This window comes from Rhinolophus ferrumequinum, chromosome 7, assembly GCF_004115265.2.
Source record: "Rhinolophus ferrumequinum isolate MPI-CBG mRhiFer1 chromosome 7, mRhiFer1_v1.p, whole genome shotgun sequence".
NCBI classification, from domain to species: domain Eukaryota; kingdom Metazoa; phylum Chordata; class Mammalia; order Chiroptera; family Rhinolophidae; genus Rhinolophus; species Rhinolophus ferrumequinum.
Window position 1 is genome coordinate 94,300,439 of NC_046290.1, and position 16,364 is coordinate 94,316,802.

The 16,364-nt window shown below is 38.7% G+C and overlaps 1 protein-coding gene across 2 annotated transcripts in view; it reads left to right on the forward strand.

Annotated features, from left to right (window-relative positions):
* Positions 1-16,364, forward strand: part of RCC1L (RCC1 like) — a 38,766-nt gene that overhangs the window by 2,345 nt on the left and 20,057 nt on the right. For both annotated transcript variants that reach the window (XM_033110518.1, XM_033110517.1), the window contains exons 2-6: positions 7,281-7,410; positions 9,798-9,926; positions 10,815-10,881; positions 11,468-11,519; positions 13,155-13,239. In XM_033110518.1, the coding sequence (XP_032966409.1) occupies positions 7,281-7,410; positions 9,798-9,926; positions 10,815-10,881; positions 11,468-11,519; positions 13,155-13,239 (463 nt within the window). The remainder of the gene's footprint in view (positions 1-7,280; positions 7,411-9,797; positions 9,927-10,814; positions 10,882-11,467; positions 11,520-13,154; positions 13,240-16,364) is intronic.

Here is a 16,364-nt window from a genome sequence, read left to right on the forward strand (position 1 = left end):
TTTGTTGATTTAGTGATAGCCATTCTGACTGGAGTGAGGTGGTATCTCATTGTGGTTTTTATTTGCATTTCTCTAATGATTAGTGAGATTAAGCATTTTTTCATATGTCTGTTGGCCATCTGTATGACCTCTTTAGAAAAATGTCTCTTCATGTCCTCTGCCGTTATTTAAATTCGGTTGTTTGTTTTTTGGTGTTGAGTTGAATGATTTTTTATTTATTTATAAATTTTGGATATTAATCCCTTATCAGATGTATTGTTGACAAAAATCTTCTCCCATTTAGTAGGATGCCTTTTTGTTTTATTGATGGTTTCCTTTGCTGTGAAAAAGCTTTATAGTTTGATGTAATCCCATATGTTTATTTTTTCTTTCACTTCCTTTGCTTGAGGGGATATATCAGTAAAAATATTACTAAGGCTAATGTACTTCCTATACAAATTTACTTCCTATATTTTTTTCTAGGAGTTTTATGGTTTCGGATCTTACAGTTAAGTCTTTAATCCATTTTGAATTTGTTCTTGGTTATGGTGTAAGGATGTGGTCCACCTTTATTTTTTTTCACGTGTCTGTCCTGTTTTCCCAGCACCATTTATTGAATAGACTTTCTTTACCCCAATGTAAATTCTTGCTTCCATTGTCGTAGGTTAAATGACCATATAGGTATGGACTTATTTCTGGGCTCTTTATTCTGTTCCATCGATCTATGTGTCTGTTTTTATGCGAGTACCATCCATGCTGTTTTGATTACTATAGCCTTGTAGTGTGATTTGATGTCAGGTATCATGATACCTCTTACTTTGTTCTTATTTCTCAAGATTGCTGTGGCTGTTCGGGGTCTTTTATGGTTCTGTATAAATTTTAGGATTATATGTTCTATTTCTTTGAAAAATGTCATTGGTAGTTTGATAGGAATTGCATTGAATCTATATATTGCCTTAGGCAGTATGGACATTTTCATTATATTGATTCTTCCTATCCATGAACGTGGTATGTGTTTCCTTTTATTTGAATCTTCTTTTATTTCTCTCTTCAGTGTCTTATAATTTTCTGAGTACAGGCCTTTGCTTCTTTGGTTAAATTTATTCCTAAGTATTTTATAGTTTTTGAAGCAATTGTAAATGGGATTCTTTTCTTAATTTCTCCTTCTGATAGTTTATTATTAGTTATACAATTGCAGCTGATTTTTGAATATTAATTTTGTATCCTGCTACTTTACTAAATTCATTTATCAGTTCTAATAGTTTTTTTGATGGAGTCTTTGGGGTTCTCTCTATATAGTATCATGTCACCTGCATATAATGACAATTTTAATTCTTTCCAATTTGGATGCCTTTTATTTCTTTTTCTTGTCAGGTTGCTGTGGCTAGAACTTCCAGAACTATGTTGAATAAAAGTGGTGAAAGTGGGCAACCTTGTTCCTGATCTTAAGGGGAATGGTTTTAGCTTTTCCCCATTGAGTATGATGTTAGCTGTGGGTTTTTCATATATGGCCTTTATTATGTTGAGATATGATCCCTCTATACACAGTTTGCTAAGAGATTTAACATAAATGGCTGCTGGATTTTGTCCAGTGCTTTTTCTGCATCTATTGGTATTACCATATGATTTTTATTTATTCTTTTTTGAATGTTTGGTAGAATTCACCTGTGAAGCCATCTAGTCCTGGACTTTTGTTTGTTGGGAGCTTGTTACTGAGTCACTTTCGTTGGAAGTAATCGGTCAGTTCAGATTTTTTGTTTCTTCTCGATTCAGCTTTGGAAGTTTGTATGATTCCAGGAATTTATCCATGTCTTCCAGATTGTCCAATTTGTTGGCATATAATTACTCGTAGTATTTTCTTTAAATTTTTTGTATTTCTGTGGTGTCCATTGTCACGTCTCTTTCATTTCTGATATTATTTATTTGGGTCCTCTCTTTTTCTTGATGAGTCTGTTATTAAACAATTTTGTTTATCTTTTCTTCTGTTTCTTCTTGAGTCAACTTTGGTAATTTGTGTCTTTCTAGGAATTTGTCCATTTTATGTCAGTTATCTAATTTTGTTGGCATAAAGTTGTTTATAGTGTTCACTTACAATTTACAATTTTCATTTCTGATTTTGGTAATTTGTATCTTCTCTTTTTTTTTGTTTGGTCAGTGTAGCTACATATTTGTTAATTTTTTAAAAGAACCAACATTTGGTTTAATTAATTTCCTTTGTGTTTTCTGTTTCATTGATTTCCACTTGAGTTTTTATTGTTTCCTTTCTTCTGCTTGCTTTGGGTTTAGTTTGCTCTTCTTTTTTAGTTTCTTAGGTAGAAGGTTAAGCTATTGTTGCAGTCTTTCTGTTTATTTAATATAGATGTTTGTAGCTATAATTTTTCCTCCAAGCCCTGTTTATGTGCAACCCATAAATTCTGATATGTTGTATTTTTGTCTCATTCACCTTAAAATAGTTTTCAATTTCTTTTTTGACCCAGGAGTTATTTAGAAATACTTAATTTCCAAATACTTATGGATTTCCTTAATTTCTTTATTTTATTGATTTTCAATTTAATTCTGTTGTGATTGGGGAACATACTTTATTTAATTTCAGTCCTTTTAAATGCATTGAGACTTTTTGTTATATCCTAGCATAAGGTCTATCCTGGAGAATGTTCCACTTGTGCTTGAAAAGTATGTGTATTTTGCTGTTTATTTGGGTTGATGTCAGTTTATAGGTGACAGGTCAAGTTGGTAAATAGCATTGTTCAAGTTTTCTATGTCTTTTCTGATGTTCTGCCTATTCTATCAAAACAATTATTGAGAGTGAGATAGTGACATCTTCAACTATTGTTGACTTTTCTGTTTCTCCATTCATTTCTGTCAGCTTTTGCTTTATGTATTTTTCAGCTTTGTTGCTAGGTACATATATATTTGTAGTTGTTATATTTCTTGATACATTGATCGCTTTACCATTTTAAATGTCTACTTTGTCTCTAATAACGTTTTTGTTTTCAAGTCAATTTTGTGGGACATTACTGTAGTTGTTGCAGTTATTTTATCATTGTTGTTTGCATATTATATCATTTCCTAATTCTCCACTTTCCACCTGTTTGTGTCTTTGAATCTAAACATGTCTCTTAACTGTTTATGGTGGGATCATATTTTTTATCCATTCCACCAGTTTCTGCCTTTCAATCGGAATGTTTAATCCCTTTCTATTTAATATAATTTACTGAAGGTAAGATATAGTCTATCATTTTGTTATTTGTCTGTTGTCTTTTTTGTTCCTCTGCCCCATCCTTTTTGTCTTCTTTTGTGTTATATAGCTGTTTCTTATTGTACCATTTGAATTCCCTTGTCATTTCTTTTACTATGTTTTTGAGTTTTTTTAATGGTTGTCCTTGGAATTACATCTTATATTAAAACAATCTAGTTTGGATTAATACCAAGTTAATTTCAATACTACGTAAAAACTTTGTTTCTGTATAGCTCCATCCTTTTCCCCCTTTATTGTGCTATTACTGTTATAAATTAGACATACGAGGTGCCATCAAACAATACAGTGGATGTTTAAATAAAAAAAATTTATTACAGTAAAAGACACATTGCCATTAATCCCCTTCAGAATACTCCCTCCCCCTTGCTTTGAACACATTTATCCCATCATTCTTGCCACTTTCTGAAGCAGTTCTGGTAGTCCTCTTTCATGAGTGTCTTTAGTTGCACTGTCATGGCTGCCTTGATGTCCTGAATTGATTCAAAATGTTTACCTTTGCCATATACCTGAAATGATGTGTGACATAGAGCCTTGTCATGATGGAGGATGAATTACCACACACTTTAAAACACACCTCTCAACCGTAGCTTACACCTGACTGACTGCACTGAACAAGTTGAAACTTGTAACACACTGTTACTAAGGTTTTATGCCCTGCTTCCTGTGTTGAAGATCCCTGCCTTTCTGTTGGATGGCACTTGGCAGCGGCAGCAGCATTCACCGTACTTTTTTATCACAATAGGAAAGGCTCCATGTCACACATCGCTTCTGGTATACGGCAATTTCTCTCAAATGAAAACATTACGGTATGTCCTCATCCACCTTATTTACTGGATCTGGCACCGTACGACTTCTGGCTCTTCCCCAGAGTCAAAATGACCACAAAAGGTAAACGTTTTGAATCAATTCAAGATATGGAGGCAGCCATGACAGTGCAACTAAAGACACTTATGAAAGAGGACTTCCAGAACTGCTTCAGAAAGTGGCAAGAACAATGGGATAAGTGTGTTCGAAACAAAGGGGATATTTTGAGGGGGGTTAATGGCAATGTGTCTTTTACTGTAGTAAATTTTTTTATTTAAACGTTCACCGTATTGTTTGATCATACCTTGTATATGTCTTGTATGCCCATTAATACATACGTGTATTTACACTTAATTACTGTATTCAGTTTTCTTTTAAATCAGAAAAAATAGTTATAAACAAAACATACATTTATACTGTTTTTTATATTTTTATCCATTAAGAAAATTTATTTACTTATGTAGTGATTTACTTGTGCTCTTTCTTTATGTGGATTTGAGTTACTGTGTAGTGTCCTTTTATTTCAGCCTTAGGACTTCCTTTAGTGTTTTTTGTAAGGCAGGTCTGTTAGTGATGAATTCTGTCAGTTTTTATATATTTGTTAATGCCTTTATTTCTTCTTTTTAAAAATCTTTTTTAAAGACAGTGTTATTGAGGTATAATTCACACACCATGCAATTCACCCATTTAAAGTGTACAGTCAATGGTTTTTGGTATATTACATTAGTTTTTAAAAATTGTGGTAAAAATATATAACATAAAATTTGCCATTTTAACCATTTGTAATTATAATTCATTGGCATTAATTACTTCAAAGTGTTGTGCAACCATGATCACTATCTATTTCTAAACTTTTTCATCACCCTAAACAGAAACTCTGTAATTGTTAAGCAATAACTCCCCATTTTCCCCTACTCCTAATCCCTGGTAACTGCTAATCTGTTTTTTGTCCCTGCGAATTTGCCTATTCTAGATATTTCATATAAGTGAAATCATACAATATTTGTCCTTTTGTGTCTAGCTCATTTCATTTAACATAATATCTTCAAGGTTCATCTATGTTGTAGCATGTATCAAAACTTAGTTCATTTTTACAACTGAATCATATTCTAGTGTATGTATATACCATGTTTTGTTTATCCATTCACCTGTCCGTGGATGCTTGTGTTTCTACCTTTTGGCTTTGTGAATAATGCTACAGTGAACATTGGTGTACAAGTATCTGTGTCTCTGTTTTCCATTCTTTTGTGTATATACCTAGAAACGGAATTGCTGGATCATATGGTAATTCTTTCTATGTTTAACCTTTTTGAGGATCTCCCAAACTGTTTTCCACAGTGGATGCAGCATTTTACATTTCCACAAGCATTGTGTGAGGATTCCAATTTCCACACATCCTCACCAGCACTTGTTTTCATTTTATTTTTTAAACAGCTACCCTTGTTATCCTTCATTCTTAAAGATGGTTTTACTTAATATAGATTTTTTCGTTTACAGTTTTTTTTTTCTTTCTGCATTTTGACTATGTCATCCCCCTACCTTCTGGCCTCCAATGGTTTCTGATGAGAAATCAGCTATTAATCTCATTGAGGATCTCCTGTATGTGACGTTACTTCTCTGATGCTGCCTTCAAGATTCTTTGTCTTTTGCTTTTGACAGTTTGATTATAGTGTATCTAGGTGTGGATGTCTTTGAGTTTATCTTTTTTGGAATTCATTTTGCTTCTTGGATGTCTGAATTCATGTTTTCATTATATTTGAGATGTTTGGAGCCATTTTTTTCTCTGTTACCCTTCTGGGACTCCTGTTATATAAATGTTGATACACTGTTGTGTTACAGGTCTCTGAGGCACTGTTCATTATTTCACTTTTTTTTCTGTTCTTTAGAATGAATAATTTAAAAAAAAAAGTAAATTTTATTGGGGAGTATTGGAGAACAGTGTGTTTCTCCAGGGCCCATCAGCTCCAAGTCGTTGTACTTCAGTTTAGTTGTAGAGGGTGCAGCTGAGCTCCAAGTCCAGTTGCCGTTTTCAATCTTTAGTTGCAGAGGGTGCAGCCCACCATCCTATGTGGGAATTGAACCGGCAACCTTGTTGTTGAGAGCTTGCGCTCCAACCAAGTGAGCCGTCCAGCCGCCCCTCCAGAAGCTCAGTGGCAGCTCATTGTCTTCAATCTAGTTGAGGAGGGTGCAGCTCACTGGCCCATGTGGGAATCGAACTGGCAACCCTGTTGTTCACAGGTCGCGCTCTAACCAATTGAGCCATCTAACTGCCCCTAGAATGAATAATTTTTACTTATATTTCTTCAAGTTAATTGATTCTTCTGCCATCTCAAATCTGCTGTTGAGCCTATATCATGATTTTTTTCTTTTGGTTATTGTACTTTTCAACTCTGGAATTTCCAGTTAGGTTTTTAATATTTTTATTTCTCAGTTCAGCTTCCATATTTGTTGACTCATTGTCATCATATTTTCCTTTAATTCTTTAAACACAATTTAAAAAAATCCTTTGAGCAATAGTTCATTCAAGTCTTTGAAAAATCTAACGTCTGGGTCTCCTTCATGTTAGTTTCTTTTTCCCCTCAGTATAGGACACACTTTATTTTTTCTTTGCATGTCTTTTACTTTTTCTTTGAAACTGCTTTTTAATGATATATTATATGCACTCTGGAATTAGACAGCCTCTACTTATTAGCTCTCTGACTATGTTAGGCAAGTTACCTAATCTCCGGGAACTTTGATTTTCTCATCTACCAAATAGTAGTACTGCTAACAATAATAACAATAAGTGTATTATAAAGCTCTTACATTAAGTCAGGTGTTATTTACTGTTAGGTCTTTAGCTATATTAACTAATTTAGTTCTCACATCAACCCAGTGAGAGAGACACTTGCCTCCATTTTACAGAGAGGGAAACAGATACAGAGAGGTTAAGTAATCTATCTTAAGTCACAGATGGAAGGGGTGGAGCCAAGATTCAAACTCAGGCAGTCTTCAACTTAACTACTCTGTTAGTCTGTGTCTGGGTGAGTGGGGATGATGACAATACCTAGTTCATAGGGTGATGATAAAGATTAAATGAGACAATACATATCACACACTTAGCACAGTAAATGTTCAGTAAATGTTAGTTGCTACATTAATAGTATGTATTCTTGGATTGGGTAAATAACCTGTCATAAATTGCTGAAAAAACTTGATATCACATACCAGTTAATGCCTTATGGGAACTCTTTTTCAGATTTCATCAGCTGCTTGTGGCTATGGGTTCACTTTGCTGTCCTCTAAAACCAAGGATGTTACGAAAGTTTGGGGTATGGGACTCAACAAAGATTCCCAGCTTGGATTTCACAGGAGCCGGAAAGATAAAGGTGAGTGAGCATTCTCATCTTAGCTTCTCTCTGCCGGGACTGGGCTGAGACAGCTCCCTTTGGATTTTCATGAGTACGATTACATAGACCAAAACATAACAGCAAAATAGATGGAGTCTTAAAGGGATGTTGTTTGAAATCATTTGCATTAGATTGTTTTTCAGCCTCTTTGGTAATAATATTGAACCTTTGGGCAAAAAGGCATTTCCTGAGAAGTAAAGATGTTCCTTTTTGGCCCCAAGGAGATTACCTTTCTTTCCTAGCTTAGAGATAGCCTGAAACACTGTATAGTATGTAGAATATGGCCTGGGGAAAAAATTCAGTGAAATCCTTAATATGGAGGCTTTATTCCAAATTATTGTTTGAAACTTGGATTGTAAAAATGTTAGAAATGATTTATAATGACATTTTTAAAAGTAGACATTAGCTAAGCAGTACTAAGAACAATAAGAAACATTTTTTAAACTAAGGGAGAAATTACCTGGATATACTCGTACATACCAGACAGACCTTTCTTTTCATTTTTTTCCCATTACCACATTCATATGCAAATACTTTATTTTGATCACAGCATATATTTTGTTTTCTGCCTTTTTTCACTTGATTTTATATCAGAGTTCTTTTATAAGTTAGTATTGAAATCTTATTAGCTGTAAGATGCCACATTACATTGTTTTATACCTTTTATCAGGAACCATTTTAGACATACGCAGAAATGGACAGAATAGTGCGATGCACACCAGGTGCCGTCACCAGCCTCAGCAGTCATTAGCTATGCCAGCCTTGTTTTATTCATTTTCCCCAGCATTCCCTCACTAAATAAATGTCAAGCAAATCCTAACATTATTGATTTCATTCACAAATGTTTCACTACATATCTAAAAAATAAGGACTCTTTAAGAAATAATAAACATAGCATTGGCACACCTGAAAATAACAGAATAGTCCCTTAATATCATTAAATATCCAGTGTTCAAACTGCCAGTTGTCTCACAAATGTCATTAAATTTTTTTTTTTCAAATGTCATTAAATTTTAACTTTAATATTAAAAATTTATTTGAATCAAGATCCAGACATTGCAGTTGGTTGATAAGACTTTTAGAAGTCTTTTAAGTCTGTTTTAATCTTTTTTCCTTGAAATTTATTTATTAATGAAATTACATGGTTTATCCTATAGAATTTTCCAGTCTGGGATTTCCTGTCAGTTGGTAGTTGGATCTAGAGCCGTATTCTCTTTAAATGTTATGTATTTCCTGCTTCCCAGGCCCTTAGGGGTCTATGCATATTCTAATGGGGGATGTGAGTCAGTTTTCGGACTTCTAAAGTACTATATATATATATATATATATTTTTTTTTTTTTTTTCTCCCCCCAACTAATAAGGCTGGATAAACTAACAACATTGTCCAGTTTCTTTGATTTTTGCCTAGAAGCATATCGTCTTACTGTGATAAGCCAGTTATTCCATGCTGATCAAAAGCTCTGTCTGAAAATTGTTAGTCACTAATGAATACAAATGGGCAAATATATTATTATAACTAGTAATGCCATTTATTTGATAGACAAAATCTTTTTCAACATGGGATTCAAAGGGGAAAATAGAGGGGTTATTTAGTGGGCTGTTGGTTGAGGACCAGTGCATTTGTAGATCTTTAACTCCAGCGTGCATTATAAATATTAGAAAGCTCATTGTTGACAACCTACAAGAGGAGTTCTTTCCATAGATCAATCTGGCTTATTTAGTAGGATTGTAAAGAACAATAAGGTTCTTCTTTAGAGTGACTTCCAAAAAACCTTTCCCCTTACTTGTTTATTTAAATGTTAAAATTATCTTGTTTGCGTACTTCAGAATCCTAGGGGTGTAGTAGAATGCGTGATGAAAGCCTGCTTTCCGCCTCTGGCCTCCCAGCCACATGGTTTTTCTCCCTGAAGACAACCCGTGTCAGCAGTCTCTAGGTTACCTTCTAGAGAGATTTAATGTATATGCAAGTAAAGGCATCTACACATGCTTTTTGCCTCCTTTTTTTTTTTTTTTGCCTCCTTTTAATATAACAGTATTTGCTCTTTTTCACCTGAGAAGTTTTAGTGGGTATTGCAGGAAGAAAATGCTTTTACTTTCCGAAAAAATTCAAATGGCGTTAAATGATATGTGAAGAGATTTTTGAAATAAGACTGTTTGCTTTTCAGTAACCCAATGTGTAATGGAGGCAGTGTGGTGCGGTGGTGGGAGTTAGAGACCGGGGTTCTAGTTCTTGCTCTGCCACTAGCCTCTGTGCCTGAGTAAGTCATTCCTATCTCTGTAAAAATGTGGGGATTGAACAGTATGAGTTCTAATGTTAGAAGTGCTGTGACTTAGTCGCTGTAATGACTGGTGCTTTTTGTTTCAGCAAAGGGATACGAGTATGTTTTGGAGCCCTCAGCAGTTCCACTGCCTCTGGACAGACCTCAGGAGACACAGGTGCTACAGGTCTCCTGTGGCAGAGCCCACTCTCTGGTCCTCACAGACAGCGAAGGAGGTGAATTGACCTGCTCGAGACTGAGGGAGGAGTGAGGAAACCACTTTCTTGCTCTTGGGCCTGAAGTGGCTCAGTTGATGGAGCCTCGTTTAGTTAGTGAGGCTGTTGGCATTTCCTGAGCCAATCAGTAGGATGGCTTGAGAGAGCTGTATGGAGCAGAGCTTGCTAAATCTTTTATGCTTCTGCTCTCTGTGGTTCTTGGAAAGTCTCAGGTACCTGAGCATCTGACAGTGTACCCCAGACAGCTTTCTCAAGGCCTCCCACTCCCTTTGCGTGAAGTCACCGAGCTGGGTGGCACATGCAGACGGCTTTTTCTGTTGTCCTGAAAGAAGCCTGTTGGCTAACATTTCATCCAAATACTGGGGTGTGGGAGGGGGCAGATTTCAGAGTCCAAGCTCCTGGGTAACCCTGAAGCTCTCCAGAAGAGTGGTTGTTTCTAGGGAAAGGCCACCTTGACTAAATTTTTCAAATTTCATTTTCTGACTAAGCGTGCTTTGCAGGAAAAGGTGATGGTGGTGTTTAGGAACTCTTTCAAGGGGCCTTTGCATTGAGGGCAACCTCGTGACAGGTTCAGGAAATGGGGATGCTGCGGCCTTGCACAGGCGGTGCTTGCCTTGTGTAAGGTGGAATCCCTGAGAAGCGGGACTAGGGGCAGCGTGGGCGGGGAGCAGAAGGAACAGTACAGGTGACCCAGGCCCTGTGGCAGGCCTGGACCCCAGTGTGCCTGTGGCTCTGCCTGCACAGGCTGGGAATGTTGGAGAAGGAAACCAAGGGGCAGCGAGGGTGAGCGGTTGGCCCAGGACCACTTTTGAGACCCCTCTTCAGTCCTGACATTCTAGGCCTTCATGAACCTGCAGAACTGATTTAACTGGGAGTGTTATTTTTCAGTCTTCAGCATGGGAAACAATTCTTATGGACAATGTGGAAGAAAGGTGGTCGAAAATGAAATTTACAGGTGAGTTCCCGAAGGGATTACCCTTTCCCCCAGTTATGTTAAGCATGAACCATTTCTTGAGTGATTACTATGTGATAGACCCACAGAGCAGGAAACAGGTTGCTTGTGTGTGAGAGGAGCAGTGAAAACTCACGGGAAACTGAGGAGAGGATGTTGCAAGCTGAGCTCCATCATTTAAGCTGGTGGGTGGGAAGGGCGCATGAGCATTGATTGTAATGGATAGGACTTCTTTGGGTTGGTTTTGTATTTTTAACCAAATTGATTAACTTCAAAAATTCCTCTCATTTATGTTCATTCAGTCTTAAAAAAAAAAATTCCCTCTAATTCCATGTATTATGTTGGTGGTTATAAATACCAGCCTCAACTCTGGCAGCACATGAAAATCACCAGAGGATTTTGTTTGTTTTGTTTTACTTTCATGCCTAGGGCCACCTCTGCCTTATATTTGACCTTGAGAAGAGTTTCCCTAATAGTCACTATGAGTGTGTGTGGGGCCACCAGTTAGTGGTGATGGGAGGGGACAGAAACCCACAGTGCTCACCATGACCATGTCTCTTGCTTCTCCCAAAATCGTTCCCGGCTGTAGTGAAAGTCACAAAGTCCATAGAATGCAGGACTTCGATGGACGGGTGGTCCAGGTAAGAGGCGTGGGCTCATCCTGGCTCCTGAGGTGCTTTTGAAAGGGTGAGATTTGGGTGGAGTGGTGGCAAATTTGGTAGGCAGATTTTCTGAATAAGTTATTTTAGTGAAAATGATTGCCTGTCTACTGGAGGCCAGGCTTTGCAGTAGATCATGAGGGTACAAAGTTTAATAAGGTTTGGGGGATAACACACTAGTGGGTGAGACAAGTTAAAAACAAACACATCAGAGTGTATCACAGCACTGTGTACGTTCCAGCTGGCTTTATCGTGTTTATCGTTTTATTCCCATCCCCGGTGTGGTGCCTGGCACATGGTAGGTGCTTATATTAAATACATAGTGGAAAGGAAGGGAGAGAAGGCATCATGGAAGAGGTGGCAGAGGAATTGGTTAGATGGACTGGGGATGGATGGTAGGAAAATGTTTGTGGTAGAGGGGAGGGCGTAACAGGAGGCTTTAGCTGCTGAGAACATGCAGTGTGGCTGCAGTTTCATGTGCTTATGGGGGAGCGGTGTGGGATAGGCTAGGAGAAGGTTCGCAGTGAACAATGCAGGACCTTGAGTGCCTTGCTCAGGAGTTTAGACTTCATCCTCTTGACAGTTAGGGGCTGTCAAAGGTTCTAAGGAGGAGGAGTGACAGCCAAATTATGATCTGTTTAGAAATATAACTGGCCATGGTATAGAGTAGAATTGGGGGAAGAAGTGGTGACAGCTCCCTGGAAAGCCATGGAGAGAAGGGACAGGTGAGGAGAATGTAAGGAGAATTGACTGGATTTGGGGCTCGATTGGACGGGCAGGGAGTGAGCTAGAGGGAGTCGAGTGTGACTCCATGGGCCAGTGAGTGGTTGCTGGTGTTCTTGACCTAGATGGCAGCGGGCTGGAGGGGGACAGGTGCGGGTGGGCTGGGAGGGGGCGCTAGGAGGAGCGGGAGTGCATTTGCAGTAGAGCAGTGTTTCCTGCACAGACTTTCAAGTCACATGGATGTGAGTTCAAGTCCCTGCTTCTCTGCATATTAACTGGCTGACTGGGCAAGTTACCAACCTTCTCTGAGACTCAGTTTCTCACTGGGTGGTCTTGGTGATTGACTTAGCACAGTGCCTGGCATAATAGCTGTTCAGTAAAGGGTGCTTCTCATTGGGAAAATAGGTCTGGAACTCAGAAGAGTTGTTGGGACTGGAGCTAACGGTGTGGAGGTGACAGCAGGTGCAGTCTCTAGGGAAGTGTGAAGAGAGAAGAGGGCAAAAGATAGAAGCTTGGAGGATTCCAACACTGAAGGGTAGGAAGTAGAGGCTGGGCAAGCGACAAAGATTGGATGCTATTAGAGAGGCGGAAGAGAGGAATGGCAAAGAGAAAGGCTTTTGGAGGAGGGAGTGGTTCCTCGTGTGGAGAGGACGGAGGGGCTCCTGGGTTTGCGCCTTAGGACACCTGGCACTGTGCTTTAGCAGGAGCAGTTTCAGCGGAGTGGGAGACTAAGCTAGGCTGTGGTGTGGAGAGAAAGTGAGGCAGTGCAGTTGGGGCCTGCTGGGTGCCCAGGAGCCCGAGGGAATGAATGCTGCCAAGCTCTGGGGCTAGCGACTGGGACCCTGGGCTTCCAAGGACTTCTTCTCACCAACCTCACCTTTGTCTGTCCGGCAGGTCGCCTGTGGTCAGGACCACAGTCTGTTCCTAACGGATAAAGGAGAAGTCTATTCTTGTGGATGGGGCGCGGATGGGCAAACAGGTAGTGTATCTCCCACCCCAGAGCAGTGCTGTACGGTCGTCTCCCGCAGGGCTCTCATGGGCGAGTCCCCGCCTTCCTTCGTCTGACTCTCACCTCTCTTCTCGCTTCCTGGGGAGCACTATTCTGTCTGTCCTGCGCTGTTCCCCTCACCTCTTACCCCTGGCGCCCATTGAAATGAATCGGTAAAGGATTAGAGCCATCCGTCAACAAAGGAGTTCTGAACCTTTTAAAGAAGAAACGTGCTGGATTTTCACTGGTTTGAGAAGAGTATCATTAACGGTAGGAGGAGTGAGGGATAAGCTTGATCAGCCTTGTGTATTTAATCGTTTGATGTTTGTGTGAAGGGGGGGCTTTAAATTCTCCATTCAAATCATGCACGAATCCTCAGGAATCTACCACCCCACCAAATCGTCTTCGTTCATTCTCTCATGTTTTCTTCCAGTCCTTGTTCATATGTGTACGTCTTTTAAATTGTAATAATAGCATAGGTGTGATTTAATATGCTTGTTTTATCATTGAAATTTACATGAAACATTTTTCCACATCGGTACAATTTTCACAGTTATGGTTTTTAATAGTTGTATGATACAGCATGAAACTAACTTACTGTAAGTTAAGTGAATCATTTAATCAGTTGATCATTGAATCAAACAGTTCCTAATCATTACCCTGCTGTCAGGAGGCATACTTTTTTGGGGAGGGATGGGCAGTAGCCATTGGAGATTTTGTGCCATCATGTATACATATGTAGCTGTTTCTTTCATTTGGATTTTGCCCTAGGATAAATTCTCAGGAGTGGTCAAGGCTTCGAATATTTTTGTTTACAGAATGTATTATTAAATTGCTTCCCCAAAGTTTTACCAATTTGTACTGCCGTGAGCAATGTCCAGAAGGACCACTTTCATCACAGGCTCTCTGGCAATGAGAATTGTCCAGTTAAGTGTGCTCATTTAATTACTACGCTAGTTTTCTAAAGGTACATTTCTTTGGTAACTGTAAAGTTGAAGCGTCTCTTTATTTTTAAAACCTTGTGTGGGTCATTTTTAAAAAGCATATTTGTATAAACATAATAAAATTGTTCATACATTTTGACAGCATAGACAGAAATGAGGTGAAGTGTAAAAGCCCCACTTGCTGCAGATAACCATGGCTAACGGTTTCCTGGTGCCATTACAGAAACTTGCTGTTACATTCCACACCTCCTCCGGCCTCACTGCCTTGCTCGCCAGGCTGAGTCCAGCCACGTGGGCCCCTGCAGTCAGTTTCTGGAGGTGCCCTCCTCTTTGCTGCTGTAGGGCCTTTGCACATGCCATTCCCTGAGCCTGGAATGCTCTTTTTTGCTCTCCTTTTCATTCTGTAGACATTAATGTGGGTGTCTTCAGTGAAGGCTTTTGTGACCATTCTTTCTTAAAGGTTGTTCTCCTTGTCCCTTGTACTTTGTATCTGAGCATCCCATTTCTTTCTTTCTTAAACCTTCAACATTTTGAATTACTTTTTAAAAATCTTTTTTTAATTCATAGTATTATAGTATATACAAAAGATGATGTGTAGGTAGTACTCTCCAAATTGGCCCACAGATTCAGCGCAATCCCTATCAAAAATTCCAGCTGCCTTCCTTGCAGAAATGGACAAACTGATGCTAAAATTCATATAGAATTACCAGGGACCACAAATACCCCCAAAAAATTGCAGAATAAAGGAACCACACTGATTTCAAAATTGACTACAAAGCTACAGTAGTAATCAAAACAGTGTGGTACTGGCATAAGAATAGGCATAGATCAATAGAATAGAATTGAGTGTTCAGAAGTAAACCCATATATCTGTGCTCTGTTATTTCTGGGACAGGCGTGTTAAGACCATTTAATTGGGGAAGAAATAGTCTTTTCAACAAATGCTGCTAGCACAACTGGAGATATCTATGTGCAGAAGAATCAATTTGAATTTCTGTTACACCATCTATAAAAATTAACTCAAAATGGATCAGAGCCATAAATGTAAGAGCTAACACTATAAAACTGAGAAGAAAGCATAGGTGTAAATCTTTGTAACCTCGGATTAGGCAGTAATATCTTAAATATGACACCCAAATCACAAGCAAAAGAAGAAAAGATAGATAAATTGACCTTCATGAATTTAAAAACTTTTGTGCATCAAAAGACACTATGGGGCCAGCCCCGGGGCTCAGGCGGTTGGAGATCCAAGCTCCTAACTCCGAAGGCTGCCGGTTCGATTCCCACATGGGCCATTGGGCTCTCAACCACAAGGTTGCCAGTTCAGTTCCTCAACTCCTCCAAGGGATGGTGGGCAGCGACCCCTGCAACTAAGATTGAACACGGCACCTTGAGCTGAGCTGCCACTGAGCTCCCGGATGGCTCAGTTGGTTGGAGTGCGTCCTCTCAACCACAAGGTTGCTGGTTCGACTCCTGCAAGGGATGGTGGGCTGTGCCCCCTACAACTAGCAATGGCAACTGGACCTGGAGCTGAGCTATGCCCTCCACAACTAAGACTGAAAGGACAACAACTTGAAGCTGAATGGCACCCTCTACAACTAAGATTGAAGGGACAATGACTTGACTTGGAAAAAAGTCCTGGAAGTACACCCTGTTCCCCAATAAAGTCCTGTTCCCCCTCCCCAATAAAATCTAAACAAAAAAGGAAGTCAAGTTTCTATTTAAAAAAAAAAGACACTATGAATAGAGTGAAAAGACAACACACAGAATGGGAGAAAATATTTGTAAATCATATATTTGATAAGGGTCTAATATCCAGATAAGGATACTAGATAAGCGTCTGTGTATCTCTTATAACTCAATAACAAGACAAACAACAATAACAAGATAAACAACCCAATTAAAAAATGAGCAAAAGTTTTGTGTAGGTCTTTCTTCAAATAAGACATACATATGGCCAATAACCACATGGAAAGATACACAAATAATTAGTCATTAGGGAAATGCAAATCAATACCACAATGAGATACTACCTCATATCCATTAAAATAGTTACTATCAAAAGAACTCCCAGGAAATAACAAATGTTGGTGAAGATGTGGAGAAATTGGAAACATCATTGCTGATGGGAATGTAAAATGGTGCAACTGCTGTGCGAAAGTTTGGCCATTT